The sequence below is a fragment of the Megalops cyprinoides genome, chromosome 11, assembly GCF_013368585.1.
Source record: "Megalops cyprinoides isolate fMegCyp1 chromosome 11, fMegCyp1.pri, whole genome shotgun sequence".
In the NCBI taxonomy this organism is placed as follows: Eukaryota; Metazoa; Chordata; class Actinopteri; order Elopiformes; family Megalopidae; genus Megalops; species Megalops cyprinoides.
Genome location: NC_050593.1, coordinates 13736630 through 13756506, shown reverse-complemented (window position 1 = coordinate 13756506; position 19877 = coordinate 13736630). Strand labels below are relative to the sequence as shown.

The following is a 19877-nucleotide window of genomic DNA, read 5'->3' as shown; positions in this document are numbered from 1 at the left end:
AAGATTGAGAGTTTAATTAAGCTTTGATTCTGATATGTGGAACAAGTTGAAATTTTACTTCTCCGCTGCTTTCTTTTTGAGAGGGTCATAGAAGCACTTTTTTAGAACTTTACAGATGTCCTGCAGTCTGTAATTTTGAACAATGTAAAGAATTTTCTCCCAGTATGAATCATCTTCTCCCTCTCAGTCTCAGTACATACTTTTTTTAACCCAGTACAAAAACTCTTATGTTCTCCGTGACCTTTAATCAGCTGGCCTTCAAGCGGTTCCCTGCTGACTGGCCTTTTGTGGTACCAGTGACGCACGTCTGCCTCCACTGGTCGCAAACTGCCCCTGTTCTCTTGTTTTTGACTTCATTTTCTCTCCAGCACACCTGTCTTCTGATTTCAGTAAGGTAACTTTGGGCGTGTGTGTCCTGCAGACCAATGCTCTGTGGATAATGGTGGCTGTAGCCATCAGTGTGCCGTGGCTCCTGGGAAAGGGATCGTGTGCTCCTGCCCGACAGGGCTCCACCTCATTGCTGACAACAGGACCTGTGAGACTGTGGACTACTGCACCAAGCACCTGAAGTGCAGCCAGGTGTGCGAGCAGTACAAAGCCACCGTCAAATGCTCCTGCTATCCTGGCTGGAGACTGGAACCAGACGGGGAGAACTGCCAGAGCACCGGTAACTACATTTATTGGACATGGACTCTTGTTGAAAAGCTGTAGCACTTCTAGTGTAGGAAAGAGCATTTCGTAGGCCTCAAGAGATGGATACCCTCAGGTTTTGTGGTTATCTCTCAAGTCTCTCAGAAAAATAAAAGATGTTGTGGGGGGAAAAGTGAAAATCCACTGCTTTTAGTTTTGCTCTGCTCACAAAGTTTGATGTTATAAAGAACATGGCAATCATGTGGAGATTTTTAAAATTCCGTTGCTGAGTTGCAGTATTATCCAATGGTGCTGCCTGCAGGACCAGCTAAAGTTACTGGAATATTGGTTAGCAGTCTTGCATAAAAAAGGCCGGCAGATGCAATATTCTCGTTATTATAGAAACATGTAGAATGTATCTGCAAGAATACAAGATAATAAATATATGCAAGAACATAGGAGTTAATCGCAACATTTAGCATTACTTCTACTCAAAGTATGGCTAAACATAGAATGAATGTGACCTCATATGCCTCAATATGTTATTAATGCAAATTATGAAAGATTTGGCCATTAAGACTTCACATTTGAAATTAAGAGCATAATGTGTGCATGCTAACACTATGCATACTAACTTGTTGAAGTAGGGCTGTTATTTTTCAAAAAACACTCATGAAATAATGATAGACTGGAGGCATCTATTCCACAGTGAGATGTGTTTAGAATAATTGCAGATGTGGAACATAGGTTGAAACCTTCTTAAAACATTTAGTGAGGTGAATAGTGGAAATTGAAGAGGCGTAATTTAAAATTATCAATGCAGTTTCCTTCCTCTCAGAATCATGATTGCAGAGGTGGTAGATTGTTTCTGGAATGAGGTAGAATGCCCAACAGCGTGTTTATGGTCAGGGAGTAAACCTGATTATCTATTCATTTCAATGCACTTTTACTTCAATCACTTTAATATATTTGACTGTCTTTTTTTTCAGTAAAGCAATAAAGCAAGTGATAAAGCATGTTCAGGGCAGGGTATCGAGAGCCTATTGTATTAGCTCAAAAAGTTATTGAATTAGGTAAAGTGGACAACATCCCTGTATATTACCTTCCCTGTAAAAAGCGATATAGCTGCAGGTTTGGTGCAGTTTTGTGGTAGTATTATATTATTCAGTAATATGTTATATTAAGCCACCAGAGCTAGAACTCTTGAATTGGGCATACTCGTTTCCGATTTGCATAGCTTTGCGCATCACTTCAGTAAGAGGAGTGTAATATGATGGTGTGAGTCTTTGTTGTGCTGATTTTTTTCATGTGTGATTTCACTTTTTATTCCACCAGATCCTTTTGAGGCTTTTATTATCTTCTCTATCCGGCATGAGATCAGACGTATAGACCTTCACAAGCGAGACTACAGTCTGCTTGTCCCCGCTTTGAGAAACACCATTGCCCTTGATTTCCACTTCGCTCAAAGCCTGCTCTATTGGACGGATGTTGTTGAAGATAAAATTTACAGAGGAAAGCTCTCAGACACTGGAGGTATTTGAATAGAAATGTTGTGATGTTCAACATCAAGAAAAACTCCTCAGTGACCTTCTCTGTGGTGTCATTACAGAGTTTATTCCTCTTCAGCTGAAAACCTTGTCATTAGTAGTGGTTCCAAGTCTTGCTTCTGCAGACCTGTCTTGTATGCTGGTTTTGTTGCAGCTCAGCTCAAGTGGTTTGCTTTGGCTGAAGTGTTAATGATGTCATCTGGTGCTGACATCTCTTTCACACCCTTGAGTTTCTAAGTAAAAGAAATTTGTTTTTGGTGTGTAAATTGTCAAAGGTAAAAACATTTTGTGAAATCATTTAGTTAATTTGTGTTCTCGAAAGATTGATAAAAAGATTATTATTCTAATTATTTTTTTTAAATAATTTGATTTGCTGTCAGTTTTATTTCTGATGTAGGAGGCCTGAAACAAGAAATAAAACAATTTGTTAAGGACCAGATATGAATAGCAATTGTTGGTTGAAGAAATATTTTCACCTTGGTCTGACACAAACAACCCTACAGATCAGTCAATGCTTTAATCAGATTAACCAATGTGAAGTCTGGAGATACACTGGCATATGTATTTGGTTCCCAGGGCCATGATAAGAAAACCATATTCAATGCAAGTACTGGTGCTCTCAAAAAGTTGATTCCTGTTGCCTGAAAGCTGCCTTACCAGCTGATGAAACACAGGCTATGACGAGGTCCCTTCCTTAGATTTGCCATATGGTTCGTAGCATGTGTGATGTGGGCTAATTCAGAAGAAATAAAGATAAAATTAGAATAATACCCGTAGCGTAAGGAATTGCTCTTGCAGTAGATTGATTAAGAAATGCTTAGCAGATGCTCTCAACCAGAGCTTAAAATTCTTACGTATTATTCATGCAGCTGCTATTTACTGAGGCAATTTAGGTTAAGTACCTTGCCCAAAGGTATAACAGCAGAACTCCATCAGGGACTTAAACCATTAACCTTTGTTTTCAAGCCCTGCTCTTAAAACACCAATGCTTATCTATGTTCATTTTTGTTCAGTCTATTGTGTGTCATTTTGAAGATTATTAAGAGCATGTCATTAAGCATACAGTAAAGGTATACATGCATTGTTATGGCACATACACGTTAGATGAATGCAGGTGTATTTTCAGGGGAATATTGAACATTGCTTTATGCTTTTTAGTACACATCTCAGACATTTTCTGTGATGCTGAAATATTTGAATTAGGTACTCTAGCCAAGAATCTTTCCTTTTTGTTAGTATTTTAGGTTTTGCTGAAAGCCCTCGGCAGCCATGAATAATTGCAAATAGCTGGATAATATAATGTCGGAGAAACCATTAATGTTTAATCGAATGCTAGAGGAAATTGTGCTTCCTTTTGTCAATTTCCTCAACACCTTGACATTTCCCAGGAAGTCATTTTTGAGGGAACATATAAACAAGGCCCTGGGAATTATATGCGCACACTTGGCAATGATTTTGATTTAAAACCCAATCTGGTAAGAAAGTCTGGCTGCGATGAGCAGCTGAATGTGTCCGTGCCAACCCTTTGACTGGTCTGAGTTATGGCCGCTGCGTTCGCAGGTGTGACGGGGATCGAGGTGGTTGTGCAGCACGGTCTGGCGACACCAGAAGGGCTGGCAGTGGACTGGATAGCAGGGAACTTTTACTGGATTGATAGCAATCTGGATCAGATCGAGGTGGCTAAACTGAATGGAGACATGCGGACCACACTGATCGCTGGAGGCATGGAGCACCCACGCGCGATCGCTCTGGACCCAGGAGATGGGTATGTTTGTAACACACACACACACTGTGTGTTTATTTGTGACTTACATGCTCACCTTTCATGAGAAGTGGGAAAAAAAACCACAGGGATGTTTCAGCATTTCAGTTATCATTTATATCTCTGAAGGTTACAAATTGAATTGTATGTTTTAGTTATCAAATGTGTAACATTTATTGCGATGATTGGAAACAACATGTCCCTCTTGCCATGGTAAAGTATATGCCATTTGAATGTATCATAAAATCACAGGATTGATGGGCTCAGTTTGCATGCTTTCATTTCCTTCTTCCTGGGAGTGCATCTTGACAGAAAATTATGAATATGCAACAACAGTAGTTACAAACTGTCTCCAACTAAACTAGTGTCTGCGGTGTGGTATGTACTAATTTCTGGGGAAAAAAAAACAAACAAAACAACAAAAGTATAGAAATCATTTGGCATTCTGTGTTTTGTATCAGCAGCTCAGAACAATGGAAATGATCATTGCTCTGTATTGCACTCTCAGGATGTTACATACGGGGAGTGTGTGGTAATCTGCTGTGAGACAAAAGGGGGCCACAGCGCTACAAACTTTGATTAATAGTCTGAGTGGGATTATTGGCAAGGCTGCATTCATCTCCTGCTTACAAATAACTGGATCTTGCTTTCGGTGGTTCGGCACCACTTGATGTACTCATCTTTTTAAAAAATTATGGGTGCAAAAAAAAAAGTCAGAATCAGAAATAACTAGGGCACGAAAATGAAACCTGAAAGGAACCTTTTTTTAAGAGCATCTGAGCAATTCAATTCTGTCAGTTGAACAGCAGAATGGAGGACTGCCAAGGTTTATGATATGGCACCTCAAAATCACATCCTTAGCTAGCCTAGCCCTGGCTAGCTGATTTAAGAATGCACATATTTACACAATTGTCATCACAGTTTACACTCAGTTATTTTGTTAATTACATTGCCTGTCATATTGGAATGGTCAAATTACATGTGTGATCATGTCCAGTGTGTTTCTTTATGTTTGTAACTATCATGCCCACATTTGCACAGACATTTGCATTATATTGTCCCTTAGCAGTAAAAGCAATGTTTCAATCTTTATTTCATGTGAACACTTTATTTATTTGGAATTAAAACAAGCAGAGATTCAGAAACTCAGTGATGTTTTCTGTATTAGCTGGTGCTGTTGCTGCTGTCTCGGTGAGAATTTGTCATGCTTTTTTAGACCTGACATTACATTTTTACTAGAGCAAGGGTAATCTGAGATGAGAATATTGTCTAAGGGCATCGATTTTGTATTCTTTTTAACTGAATTAATTTCCAGAATTTTGGATATGTTTGTGTATTGAGGTGCTGCACTATCAAAGCTAAAGCTTAGTGAAGCAGTAATTCCTTGATCTAATTAGTTTTATTCACTCAAAAGACTAGTCTATTGATTTGAGGGCCCGATCCAATGACCAGAATTATCGATCTGAATGAGCAGGACTTCTGCAACATTGTTTCTCTGTGGCCCTGAATGTGTTTAAGTGTTGGCACCTTCAGTATTTTTTGTTTTATTGCTTATTCTGCATGACCTCAAGGAATTAAAGTCATGGTACTGTTCACCCTGAGCTGCATACGATGCCATAAAAGGCAGGTGGTTAACCATGGCAGAAATTCCAAAGGTTTACCTGGTTACAGTGTCCCATTGTATTCCAGTCTTGGACTCACAGACTAGTTTCCCCATGCTTTGTTGTACTGACAGCAACTAACAGTGGGCATCTGGGGCAGAATATTCTAGATGGTACTACTATATAAATATAGTATATCATTGGCATTCCAGAAATTCTGCCCTGCACGTACGAGAGTTAAAGTGTATGCAAACTGGAATACTGTTGTGGCAATTTGCTTCCAGATTTTATGTACGATGGCAACCGACACATTTACTGATTTCAATACCTAATACTATAAAAACTATAGAAATTGACACACATGCTAGCTTCCCAAAGCCACCATGGGGTGCGTTGGGAAATGATATTGGAATATGGGCCTGGAGTAATGTTAATTTATGGGTCAAGAGTTGGTTTGGTTAATGGGACATGGATAGAATTGGTTTGCGGGTCATGGATAGTGTTGCTTTATGGGTTGGAGGTAGTGTTGGTTTACAGGTCATGGATAGTGTTAGTTTGTGTGTTATGGGAATTGTCAGTTTCTGGGTCAGGAGTAGTGATGGTGTATGAGTACAGCTTATTCATTGCCTATATACATATATGTATATATAGTACAGCGTATTTATTGCTCATATCCCCAGATATATTGCATTACTATGAAGGTATTGTGTTTGCTTTGTACTTTCATGTGATGTTGCATTTTTTGCAAGTTTAACAAAAGAAGAAGTTACATTGTAGTTTTTTTTTTTTGTTTTTTTTTACATGATTTACATGATACCCCTGGACTCGCCTAATGTCAATGGACATGTTGTATTTAAATCGTCATACTCCAATAGAAATAATGCTGTTCCATAAGGGCGAGGCAAGACATTAATTCACACCTATATACTGTATGCCACAATCTTGAATTGATCCCCTTCCTTTATCGTCTATGTATTTTATTGTTTTGAAATGTGGCCTGATTTTCCAGATATAGTTTTGGACCTTTTTGGGAGATTTGGCCAGTTACATCTTGGCTCCATTAGCAGTGCATTAAACATTAAACACAGCTAAGTTTTCAGGGTCCATTTTGTGAAGGGTAGTGGCTTCTGCCAAGGCAGTTATATGTTATGCGTGGATAAGTGCTTTGCAGGGTTATTGGATTGATTATTCTCTCTATTGAACCTTACATATTCTAGGGTATTGGGCATGAATGAATAAATGGCTGCTAATGGCACAAATGACCACCTCATAAATGGTAAAACTGTGTATCATATTTTTCAGTGTTCAATGACCTATTTACTGAGGAGATTTTATGCAAAAGGTGTTACGCATATAATTTATGTTAAAACACCATCTGCAAAAAGTCCAATTTATTACTCGCTTCCTTTATCAGGAAATAAAAAGGTGATTTCACAATGTGCTAAAAAATGTCAACGTACACTTTTGGAACAGAACACAATTGAATTTATGTGGACAATTATGCAATTTAAAATTATGCGGCATAAAAAATGTCAGAATGAATGTGTAATAACAGCGTAATTTTTAAGTGCGTGCACTACTTGTTCATAAAAGCAAGCAGGGAGAAAGAGACCTGCATGATTGAGTAGGTTGCTACAGTCGCTCTGTGCTGCATGGGTGGTGTTAATAGGTTGTTTTGTGTCTAGAATCCTCTTCTGGACAGACTGGGATGCCACCTTCCCACGGATAGAAGCGGCCTCCATGAGCGGGGAGGGCAGACACGTCGTCTTCAGAGACATGGACATAGGAGCGTGGCCTAACGGCCTCACCCTGGACCATCTGGAGAAGAGGATAGTGTGGACAGATGCGCGGTAAGCAGCGCTAATGTGTCAGAAAAGGCTGATGCGATGGAAATGCTGCCTGGATGTTTGATGATGCCTAAAGACAATAGGATTCACCCATCTTGCAGAGATCAGGGGTGATAAATGAATGAGTTTTCAGACGTCGGGAGTGCAGATGGCAGCTGTATACTGATGTACCAGAAAAAAGAGCATACTCAGATTGCCCAGATTCACCATCGGGATTAATGAGATACAGTTCCTCTGAATGTAATAAAGATGGGGCAAGATAGATGATTTAACTTGTACCATTATCTCCTTACAGGTGTCCGTTGTTGTAGTTTAAGAGAAAGTCGCCTATCTGCTGTGGTTTTCTGACAAAGCCATTTTGCTGATTATGTTAAGAAATGCACTTCATTTTTGTTTATGCTTCCACTTTCTTGTTCAGCAGCATCTTGACTGACAAGGCTGTAATCAAATCCACTGAGATTCAGCAGGGATTCTGTGATACAATCATCATTAGTACAGTCCAATTTCACCAATACCTGCTGGCAAACCTTGTTTTTATAATGGAATCTGATGTTACTTTGTGCCCCATCAGGTCAGATGCCATTTACTCAGCTCTGTATGATGGAAGTGGACTCATAGAGATCCTAAGAGGACACGAATACCTGTCGCACCCCTTTGCCGTCTCCCTTTTTGGGGGCAGCGTGTACTGGACTGACTGGAGGACCAACACCCTGGCCAAGGCCAACAAATGGACCGGCCGGAATGTGACAGTGATCCAGAAAACCAGCGCCCAGCCATTCGACCTGCAGATCTACCACCCGAGCAGACAGCCCCAGGGTAATTAACTCCCCCAGTTTTCAACGTGTCTCTTACACTGTCAGTGATGTACTACAGTCTCTGTGAAGTGCACTCCGCAGTTGCTGTGTGTGTTGTGATTATCATGTTCGCTTGGAAGGGCCTGCTAAATAGGAGAAAAATGTGGCCATGAGGAGAATGAATATTACCTAGACAGACTTCCAGACAGCTTTTTGAAGCACTCAACTTATGGATAAGTGAAGGTGTAAACCACTTTTCAGAATAGTACATACTTGATACCAGCTCACACATCTGCAGGATATGAATGAGATTCATAGTTGATAACTGTTTTTGCATTGTTTGTGTTCGATGTATCTGATTTTTAGGATTATTTTGTCATTCTATCACATTTTGTTCACAGTGTCAAAGCATTTAAATTCCTTGGTATTTCTCTGGTTTTTGTAGGAGCAACATTTTTAACGCTGTGCTTTGGCATGGTCTGCTTATTATGTAGCTAATCAGAAGAGTATGATTGTAGGCAATGTGGCAGCTGAACCCCCCAGGCATTTAGTGACAATGAATTGCCATATTATGGGAAATTTTGTAATTAGTAAACTTTGTACTTTGCATTTTTACAAGCTTCCGAAGGGTTTAAAAGCGTATAAAAGTGCTGTGTAAAACAAAAAGGCATTATAGTTTGATAATTGTTTATAATAAATGTTTTTATAATAACATAAAATCATAATTATGTAGACACTCCAATAATTTTTTTGGTGTTGCTGTTGACAGCTAACCAGTACAGTAATGGCAACATGTCCATAACCAGTGCTTAACTTCTCTCATTTTGCCAGGATACCTATTCAGTTTGATTAAGTATTACAGTAAAATTAATGTTCTTCTGTCTTTGTAAAAAACTGTGTTTTTTTAGAAAGGATAGCACATATATTGTTACAGCATTATCCGTTTGTAACAGAGTGACCTGAGGTTGCATTTGCCATCCTTGAAATTGGTGAGTGAGAAATGAGTGAGATCCAGAATCAGTGAGTGAGATATGGGTGAGATTTGAAATCGGCAAGTGAGATATGAGTGACATTTTTCTAGCAGGCATTTGTTCTGTCATCTCACCTTGCAAAGTCAGGCTGTTTGACAGTGAATAAAGGAACACAGTTTGAAGAAGTTTGTGGTTATGAACTTTAAAAATGAGTATTCGTACATTATGGTATACTTCTCTATGTAACAATGCATTGGTGATGTAGTTTTATTCAGATTTTTTTTTTAATATTAGCCTACTTGTGCAATCTAACTGTAATATAAAATTCCACCCTGTGTTCTGGTTTTATTTTTTAGTTAAAAATATGCATTTGAATAGATTAATGATAATTATTCCGTGAGGGAGCTTCTGCCTCCACGAGAGCCAATCTTGCTGGATTCATCTAAACCAAAAAATTTGAAATTTAAAGGTCAGGAGTAGTTCTGAATTAAGTGTTGGAGTATTGCGCTTCCTCTTAACTTTTTCGGTTTTTACCAATTTATCAGCATTCATTTGAATTTATTTTTTAACATTTTTTTTTCCCGAAGAACTAGTAGTACCATTTCAAGGCAAGGTTCCAAGCCTTGAGGGCTGTTCATGTCTACTACGACAATCACACACCCACTGTTTGTTTATGCCATGTGAAATTTCCCACAAAGACAAAAATACTCCCGGGAGATGTGACATGAAAGACTCAAACCCACCCACCGCTGATCCTCTGTCACTTCCTGCAGTGGTGAGTGAATTCACAGCTGCACTCCCGGTGGTTAAATAGTCATCAGTTTATCCACTAAGGCTGCTATGTGTTTGCTTACAGTTTTGAATTAGACACACGCACACACACACACACACACACACATACAGACATACACACACAAAAGAATGCCAAAAAGCTATGTGTAATGACAAGTGGTCTTAGTGCTTTCAGCAAGGAGGTAGTCTCATCTAGTAGTCAAGTGCAGGATTACCTCCTGTGTGTGTCTGGGCAGAGTGGTATTGAGCTTGAAAAAGTGGAGCCTAGATGTTTTAAATTCTGTATGTGTGAGAGCCCTGCATGTTACCATTGCATCATTGTGTGCTGGAGTGTGAGGGAATGAGAGGTTGACCTCTCTTTTTCTGATATGGACCACCATTTAACACAACATGTCTGTTTGATGAATAATTGACCTCTGTCATTTTGAAGCAAACCATCACTGCTATAAAGAGATAAAAATAAAATGATGCTTACTCAGGTTCCAGTGCTGATCCCTCCTCTTTAAACTGCCTCTTCTCAGAAAGTGTGCTGAACTGGCTCTTCAGAGTTCTCTGAGACCATTTTTTGTAAAACAGTGGACAAGAAACCCCTTTGCTACATTGCTAGAAAGTAATGGGTTTTTTAATTGTTCTGAATGCAGCCGTTTAGCTGTTTCATTGAACTTGAGTATATTCAGGATATTCAGGATATTCTGTAACTTTTGGCCAAAGGGGTAACATTCACCTGAAAATTGCACAATTTTTGAATCACTGATGTTACAATGATTAGCAGTGAAAATCACTTTGCCCACACTGCATGATGCTCCCTCACCATTCTGGATTGGATTTCAGTGTTCATTTGGTGGAAGCCTCAGGATTCCTGATTGCATGTGGAATATTCATTGCAACTCCAGCTGTGCCCATTTCAACTTGCCAAAACAGTTATTGTCCTCTCAACTGAGAGAATGCATTGCTTGTCCAGCTGTCTGTAAATGGATGTTTTGACCCATTCACTTGCATTAATGCACCAGGATTTTAATGTACATGTCCAAAAATTAAAATAAAATGCTCCCTGTACACAGCTAATTCAGATCTCTTTTTCCCCAGTTTAATCTGCCTTATGACTGTTCTGCTTAGATAAGTGTGCACAAATTGAAGGGCTTCACTGCCGAAGCCAATAAGTGTGTCTAATCCAATTTAAAGAACTCGATGGGAAAAGGGACAGCAGTCCAGAACAGTCACGTAGTGTCAGGATGCTTTTCCCTCATCCGGCCCCACACATCCATAATGGAAAAAGATATCTGAGGGAGGCAGGGGCTAAGTGGCTCTGTCCCTGTTTGGCGCTCTAATGGAACTGGACCGGTGGCATTAACACATCCCTGCTTCCACATCCCCGAGTCCCCCAGTGCAGCCGAGGTTGTAAATACATTAAATGTGGCAGGGAGGCTGCAGGCTCGCTGGAAGAATGGGGCACGAGGTTGAAACAGCAGTGGGACTGCAAATGATTGGCCACAATAGGAGAGAGAAAACGGGCACCCTAAGGGCTTGGTCGCAATGTTTCACTTTCAGTTTCACAAATTAGCATTAGGCAGGAATGCAGTTTTCGATCCTTATCTTAATCATTGTTTTTACTTTTGTAATCATGTATTAAGTGGTATTAAAATGAAAAAAAATGTTTGTGACCATTGTTTTTTAATAATATCTTTATTTATGTCAATTTATTTCTAAATAATCTAGTGTCTAAATAATCTAAATTCTTAATGTTTGTGTATCATATAACAGAAGTATGCCCAAAAAAGAAAACTATGTTACAGTTTACCGTGTAAGACTTACAAGAAAAAATATTGTAGCAGATATTCCATTCTGTGTAGGTTTCATCTTTTATGAGTAAAATGGGTTAAACAAGGGGATTCTGTATAGAATTGCATAGACATATAATTCTGTATAGAATTGCATAGATATACTATAAACTATGTTCACCAGGTTTGTTCACAGTGAGCCGTCTAGTGATATTACTTTACAACACTCATGTTCTGTGTGGCTTCATATGGTTATAGTAAGCTGTCTAAGAAGGTAGCAACACCAATTAAATACTGGAATTAAATTCTTCCTGATATCAGTGTAGACATTAATGTGTATGTTTACTCAAGATTACCAAACTCAGTTGTACAATGTTTCCCCACATGTCCACTCTTTTTAAAGGGTATTTAAATAACTGTAAGCTGTGTTTAAACTGTTTAAAAGCCCCTGAAGCATCAGAGTGACACGTTAAGTGTTGTGCAACGGCGCTCGTGCTCACTAGTCACAAAGACCGCCTCTCCGTTTTTTTACCTCCAGCTTCAAACCCGTGCGAGGCGAACGACAGCAGGGGCCCGTGCTCACACCTGTGCCTCATCAACTACAACCGCACGGCAGCCTGCGCCTGTCCCCACCTGATGAAGCTGGCACCCAACAACAGGTCCTGCTCTGGTGAGTGCCGCCAGTGTCTCACAGCCTCCGCGTCCTTTGCCAAGCGACTCGATGCTCCCACGAGGGGAGTATCCTGGGGCTTATGTTAATATCGCACAAAACAAAAAGTGCGTGAGGCAAATTTGGTTCACGGTGGCTTTCCATTTACATTCTGGACTCTGTCTGCTCGGCAGGTGGTGGCATCCCCTTCTATTCACAACATAATTATCCCCATCGCAACATTCCTTGACCAGTCATTACACTTGATTATGGACATTGGTGTAAAGCAGTCTTTCCGGTGTTTGACTTGTTCAGCTGTCTGTATGTTATATGAGGGGGGGTTATTAAATTGTAAGGATTGATTATTGTGAAATAATACACACTATTGATCTAGACAAAATAAAGAAAATGCTGTTATGGTTACCAACCTTCTTATGGAACTATTTAGTCTCACACAACACTTTATGTTTTGTAAGACTTTCAAATAACAGTTTTGTTATGTACTTGTGAACAGTGCAAGGTGGAAAATTAACACCTGCTGATAGCTTCAGAATCTAGACAGTTGTGATTTTTAAATGTAAATAGGAGTTATGAAGAGTGTAGATTTAATTTCATTTCAAAAATCTGCTAATAGAAATATACAGTAGAAGGGAGTCATTTTCTTTGGAATGTGAAGCCAAATGCATGCTTTTATTTTTAGCTGGGCAGGCGAGTCTGTTGTTTGGATGTACTCCCTAAAGTGTGCCAAATGCTCAGGATAGCATTGATGTCAGTTTAAGGTCAGGGTGAGATGTAGTTAATGTTGCTTTTCCTTTGATTTTGCCAGCTTCTAAAGCATCCTTCTGTGAGAGGATGCAATCCTTTTGCAGACACGTTTCATCAAAAATATATATTTAGTTTGAATGGAATTTTACAGTTTACAACCCTTTCTTTTTCTAATGTATAGTTCTGTTGTATGTATATTTATTGTGATCATGCACTATGTTTTATTAATGTTGCCATTACATGTGCCTCTCTTCCTGTGAACAAACCATGGTCAGCCATGTTCAATTTCATGCCTTTCATTCTGAAATATGTTAATGGGATTGCTTTTGATTTCTTATTGTATAGACTTATGCAAAACATTTGTAGAGGCTTTGTTCTCTTTGAATATAACTATAATGATGGCAAAGTCTTACATCATCATAATTACTCATTCTTTACAATCCTGCCATGGAGGTAATATTTATTTATGCTTCCCGCCCGACAGCACTGAAGAGATTCCTTCTGTATGCTCGACGCTCTGAAATCCGTGGGGTAGACATTGACAATCCTTACCTTAACATCATAACGGCACTGACTATCCCGGACATCGACAATGTCTCTGTGGTGGATTACGATGCTCTAGAGGAGAGGATTTACTGGAGCGACATAAAAACACAAACCGTAAAACGGGCCTTCATAAATGGAACAGGCCTGGAAACAGTCATTTCTGGAGGTACGGCATACAATGACCAGCCGGGTTTTCAACACAACTGCCCACAAAGATGGTTGGCTCCGAAACACCACAACACAACATGCTGAATAGAATAGAGCAAGAGTGATGCTCCATCTGCAGAGTTATGTTGAGTGGGGACATGAAGTTGGTTGAAGCATGCACCCTCAAGGCTGTGCAAAGCCTAAAACCGCTGTGCATTATTTTGATTAGAATATAAAACTTAATTACCATATAAGCTGAGGACTGAGGCAGGAATTATTAGGCTTTTCCACCTCTGACTGCACCCTCTGGGGTGGACTGCACCAACACCACACAGGCAGGCATGTCTGTGAGCTATGAAAATGCAAATGTTGCACAGCAGACATTTAGAAGGTTTCAAGAAGCATTTTGGCAACTGTTAAACTCATTATTGTGGCATACGAGGAAGGAATTTTGATTAATTAGCACCGTAAAATCCTTCCATTTTGTAGTTCAATATATTGCAGGTATTAAGGATATAATACTAGGTTTGCATAAACAAGGATGAATGCACAAGTGCACAAACAATCTTAGGTTTGTTATTCACACTTAACTGTTTGTATTGGTTATCATTTCTTGTTTGTGACACATTATTCTTGTATTTATTTCAGATATATTAAATGTCCGTGGGTTGGCTTTGGACTGGCTGTCAAGAAACATGTACTGGATAAGCTCTGACAATGATGAGACTCAGATAAATGTTGCACGTTTGGATGGATCTCTGAAAACCTCCATCATTCATGGGATTGATAAACCGAAGTGTCTTGTAGTACATCCCGCCAAGGGGTAAGCATAACTGACTGAGAACAGTAAAGTGTTTTTATTTTTTCCACGACTGCTGCCTTCTGGGGTACAGTCACTCTTAAGCAATGCTACATGGAAGGTATCACTATGTGAAGTTTGGTTATGCATACAGAAATTATGTGATGGTATATAAGAACAAATTTGTTTACAATCATGCAGGTAATTTTCACATTAATACAGTGGATAGAACCTTAACTTTAACATGCTGAGTCTTCCCAGTGTGGCTACCTTAATGAACAGGGAAGTTTAAGTTTGCAGTTCCTGACATTTAATACTACATCACACAGCAAAGCAGCTTTCTTTCAAACACATTAATAGGTGAGATACTTTAAATCAATATGGCCAATCAATGACATGAAAGCAGCTTATTGATATTTCTCTCCTAGTCTTTTGCTGTGTCACAGTAAACCGTACCTGGTATGATTCTGATTTTTTTATCTGTTGTTGATCAAGCCCATGTGTATAAGATCTTCTTGAAGGATATCTGTCAGAGAACTGCTTTATTTGCAATAAGAATACTGAAAGGAACAGAAAAGCTTCATTAATTTGTTTTCTAGCCTATTCCAAAGAGATCTTTGAGAAGAGATCTCTGCTCTGGAATATACACTGTATACTTTGCATCTCCTAAATAATAATAACAAATGTTACTTTTAATTTTTTTTTTTTCTTTTTTTTTTCATTTTGTGCTGTTGCCATACTCTGAAAGATTGTTTTCTGGCATATGTTCAGAGTACAGAACTATTTACAAACCAAGTGTTAGATACCGCATTATACATTTGCTGTGTTATTTGCATGCATTTATTTTTCCAGAAAAATGTACTGGACCGATGGAAACACAATAAACCTAGCGAACATGGATGGGACTAACAGTAAGATTCTGTACCAGAACCAAAGAGATCCGGTCGGTGAGTTCTCAGTTTATTCATCTATACAGGAGTGGTCAATGTTCTGCATTTAAATCATTTTTTTTGCTAGTACATTTTTATAGGAGTGTACAAGTCTGTACTCATAGGTTGGACAGAATATATCATCTGGCAAGCCCCAAGCAGAACTGCCGCTTTAAATGTCCTACAACACCAGAGAGAGGGGATAGGAAGTGGAGCATCTCATTCGGAAAAAAACCCCCACTGTCCTATGACAGAGTCAGCGTCCTGCCCGGAGTGTTGCGGTACATCAGCAGATGTTCCTGTTCTTTTGCATACCCCCAGCAGAGTGTAGGCGCATGGTTCCAGAATACAATGGCCAATATAGGTCCATCAGCTCCGGTGACTCACACCCTCACAGCCTGTCCAATTCAGCGTGAGGCCTCACGCTGCTACTGCCACCAGCCTGAACATTGTGTTGATGGAGTTGTTGAGAGAGGAATAAGAAAAAAAGCTATCCATTTCAAGGCCATGAATCACACGTGTCATTGCTGGAGTATAGCCAGTTTACCCAGACCTAAATAACCCTCTGTCTAAATCCTCTGAAAAGTCCCATAATTGAGTGCCAAGGTCAGCAGTGTCTTGGAGTGTACCTGACCTTAGCTGACATCGGGGTATGATTATAGTCTAATGCAAGGTACTGTAAGGACAGTCATTCATCCTATCCCTCTCTCAGAAGGGGTAATATTTATTTTGATTTCTATTCAATTACTGTCATACAGCCCAAGGTCACACCTCCAGCTTTTCAGACATACTGACCCTATTTTTCATAGAGCCCACGTGTTTACTCCATAAATCTTCTAGACACGCTTTGCATATGATTAGGAAAGTAACCAAAATTTAAATAACAGCAATTATAATTATAGTGTGGACAGGGGAATTGTGAAAATGAATTATATATACAGACAATTCTGACCTTTTCTGGTTCAACACTGCCATAAATAAACCCTGCTCTCCATGGGAGACTGAAGATCAAAATATCCTGAAACATCTTCTGAATAATTGCGACGATCTGCTCCCCCAATTAGCATGGTGGTTCAATCAAATGAACGTAATCCTCTTAGAAGTCACTTTAAATGTAAGTCAGTTAAAGGTCACTCTCTGGTCAGATAATATTCAGCAGTGTTTATTAGCCAAGTGATATTCGGACAGTCAAGTGAAAAATTCAAATGCAGCAATCTGAAAAAATGTTATTTGGACACATCGCCAAAGGGGACCTTGATGGTAGTGAATATCTTGAGCGGAAGGAGTCTTTGCGCTATGATTAGAGCCACTCTGATGAAACCAAAGGTTTCTGGCAAATGCATTACTCTGAATGCATAAAGTAGAATCTTAGCAGCAGTGTGTAAACAATATTTTTATTTTAGAATATTGAGATTGAGTAAGGAAAACACATACAGAGTGATATTAAACTGTTTGAGGCTGTTTTATATTCCAGCCTTTGGTTGAATAATAAAGGTGAATACCAAACAAAAATAAAAGTGTAATCAACAAAAAGCTTGGATGGAAAGTATATGTTGTTAAGTGTAGTATATCTGCACCCCATGAAATGGATATAAGTCATTACATTACAGTTAACAACTCAACAATTGAAAGTCCAGCAAATGCATTTTAATCATAATTGTCTTCATTAAATTAATGAAGAGACCATAATCTGGTTTCAGTGAAATAATTTAGTGAAATACACAAACCTTTTCAAATAAGCAGCATTGTTGTAGAAGGAACACTGAAACCCCTTGGAACCAGACTAGCTCTGTTATATCAGGTCCCAGGTGGCTTACCATTATCATAGAATGGTAAGCATATGAGGTCTATGCTGGTGCTGGCTTTCTTACAGGCAAGCTGTGGACTGAGTAAGTTGTGTGCCCACAGTACAATCCCTCATGCTGTTGATAAAACTGAGGATACATATAAAGTTGCATACCACTCTCACAGACCCAGTAATGTGGGAAAAGAGGTAGCCATAAGAAGGAAACTGAGGAAGAAAATGAGTCAAGTATTTCAGGAAAGACTTAGCCTTGTATTATATTGTATTATGAGATCTAGGCAGTGGTCTCAATATGGGCAGATGGCATCTTCCAACAGCATGCAACACTTTGCGAAGAAAAGGTTTGCCACCAAAATGAGTGAAAAGATGGCTGAATTGGGTGTTAAGAGAAGTGTGAATTTATACTGAGAGGAAAAAAAGAAAAGCACAACTTTCCAAATGTGACATCATGTGCTACAGCTCCTTTTGTGGGTAGTACAGTGGAAAAGCAATTATGCTTTACCTGCTGCCAGCTTTGACTCCAGCACACGGCAACTGTATTTGAGTTCTGTGGTGGGAAAGTTGAAGGATTGGCATTGTGCATTTGAGTGCCATGCTGCTTACAGTAACATCACAAAACATGCAATTTATCCTAACCAGCCATAATACAGATAATGATTGATATGATATAGGATTCTGTGATCTGGTGACTGTGATGTATGGTAGTGTATGTACTTGGCTTCCCTTAGTTTCTAGGCTGTCTAGTCAGGGTGCACAAGTTAACTTCTGGTAGGGCTTGAACAATGTTATGCTCATACTCACTGGTCTGGGAGTGTTGTTAGCCTCGTATTACACCGTTGTTATTACACCTGTCATTACAGCCTGTTATTACACCAAAGTCAAATAACCACCATGTTTCCCTTCTCCAGGTTTGTCAATAGACTACACCGCAAATAAGCTGTACTGGATCAGCTCTGGAAATGGCACCATCAACAGATGTAACCTGGATGGCAGTGGTTTGGAGGTTATAGAGACCATGAAGAAGAACTTGACGAAAGCCACAGCACTGGCAGTTATGGGTGAGAGGAGTCTGATGCCATTGATCAAGAGTGAAGGGAGAAAATTAATTGTTGCCAATTAAGTGTCCCTAAGAAAAGCCATTTTTCTAGTCCAGAGACAGGCCAACTTGTGTTATGCTTCATGGCGTGAAAAATGGTGATAAAATGGCGGCGTAACACAGTCGACAACACTTACAGCGTGTTTAGCTTCGTCCTTAAAACTAGGTGATCCTCATTCATGTGAGATTTGAGTGTTTTCTTTCAGATTATGTGTTGTGCAATGACATGTTTAGTCTGATTTATTAGGTATGTTTATGATAATGATAGGTGCGAATGGTTTGATAATTTGACTGATGACTGTAATAATACAGTTTTAAATTGCTCAGAGGTTAAGTTGCACAATGTTGCACATGCACGGCACTAAAGAGATGCCTCATGACCCCAAGCTATTATCATTTCAAAGCCGTAATTGTTATAATGACGCTTACTTTTAAAAAGTATCCATCATTGACAGCCATTAATCCAAGCTATCTTGTATACATAAGGTCCCCCCAAATTAGTTATAGATTTGAAGTATATCCCATCCATGTAACATATAGCTCTTTAGCAAATGTACAGCGCATTCCAACCCATTTTTGTTATAACTAGGTACAGTAATGATGCCATTGCTAAGAGCTGCTACCAGAGATGAAGAGATGGCTGCTTTGATTTTTCAGGCAGATATATGCATGTAGGCCCATATGTGCAACATGCTGCAAAATCCAGAGAACATTAGAAAGCCTTTGATGGATGTGTGAAGACAAAGCCAGGCAAAGCTCTGTTAGCAACACATGTGATCCAGTCCAAATAAAGCATGCAAAGTGAAGCAGAGGCAGACCGGTGTTCAATTATCCTTTTCCCGTGGGTGTTGCACAGAGGAAGTCGACATCAGTCGATCATTTGAAACGTGCAGGAATACATGTCTCCTACATATGAAGGAGAAAGTTAATGCATGCCACCATGAGACAGATGAAGCAGGATAACCAAGACCATCATATCCTGTAGGACGTCCATTTTCACTCGCAGCATCTTGGTTGTTATTGAAATTACGTGTCAACATCTTTGATGTAGGATTAGTTATTTATTTAAATTTCACAATTCATATTTTATCTGAAGGCTGAGTGTAGATGTGTGCAAGTGCTTATGGCAGTTTACAGGGCTGGCCTGAGAGGAAGCAGGAGAGCAGATATGTATTAGCGTGAATAGATGAGAGAAGTGTTTGAATCTTACAGCTGTTGTCAGGTTCACCTACAAAGAAAACATATCTTGATAGGAGCACTTAATTATATCTGTGTTCCAATACAAAAAGCTTGAAACTACTTTAGGATGATGTGTGATGAACTGTGAGTAACTTCGTATTCTGCCAGGACTCGTCTAATATTCTGCAGCTCGTTTCTGCATTGTTCCATAATGTTTCAACATACGCCACCAGTGTTATGT

The 19877-nt window shown here is 39.3% G+C and overlaps 1 protein-coding gene across 1 annotated transcript in view; it reads left to right on the top strand.

Annotated features, from left to right (window-relative positions):
• Positions 1–19877, top strand: part of LOC118785532 (low-density lipoprotein receptor-related protein 1B-like) — a 306119-nt gene that overhangs the window by 169444 nt on the left and 116798 nt on the right. Inside the window, exons 22-31 of the mRNA XM_036540253.1 lie at positions 422–667; positions 1966–2163; positions 3738–3942; positions 7226–7390; positions 7959–8203; positions 12261–12392; positions 13621–13848; positions 14478–14652; positions 15481–15575; positions 18270–18419. Coding sequence (XP_036396146.1) covers positions 422–667; positions 1966–2163; positions 3738–3942; positions 7226–7390; positions 7959–8203; positions 12261–12392; positions 13621–13848; positions 14478–14652; positions 15481–15575; positions 18270–18419 — 1839 coding nt within the window. The remainder of the gene's footprint in view (positions 1–421; positions 668–1965; positions 2164–3737; positions 3943–7225; positions 7391–7958; positions 8204–12260; positions 12393–13620; positions 13849–14477; positions 14653–15480; positions 15576–18269; positions 18420–19877) is intronic.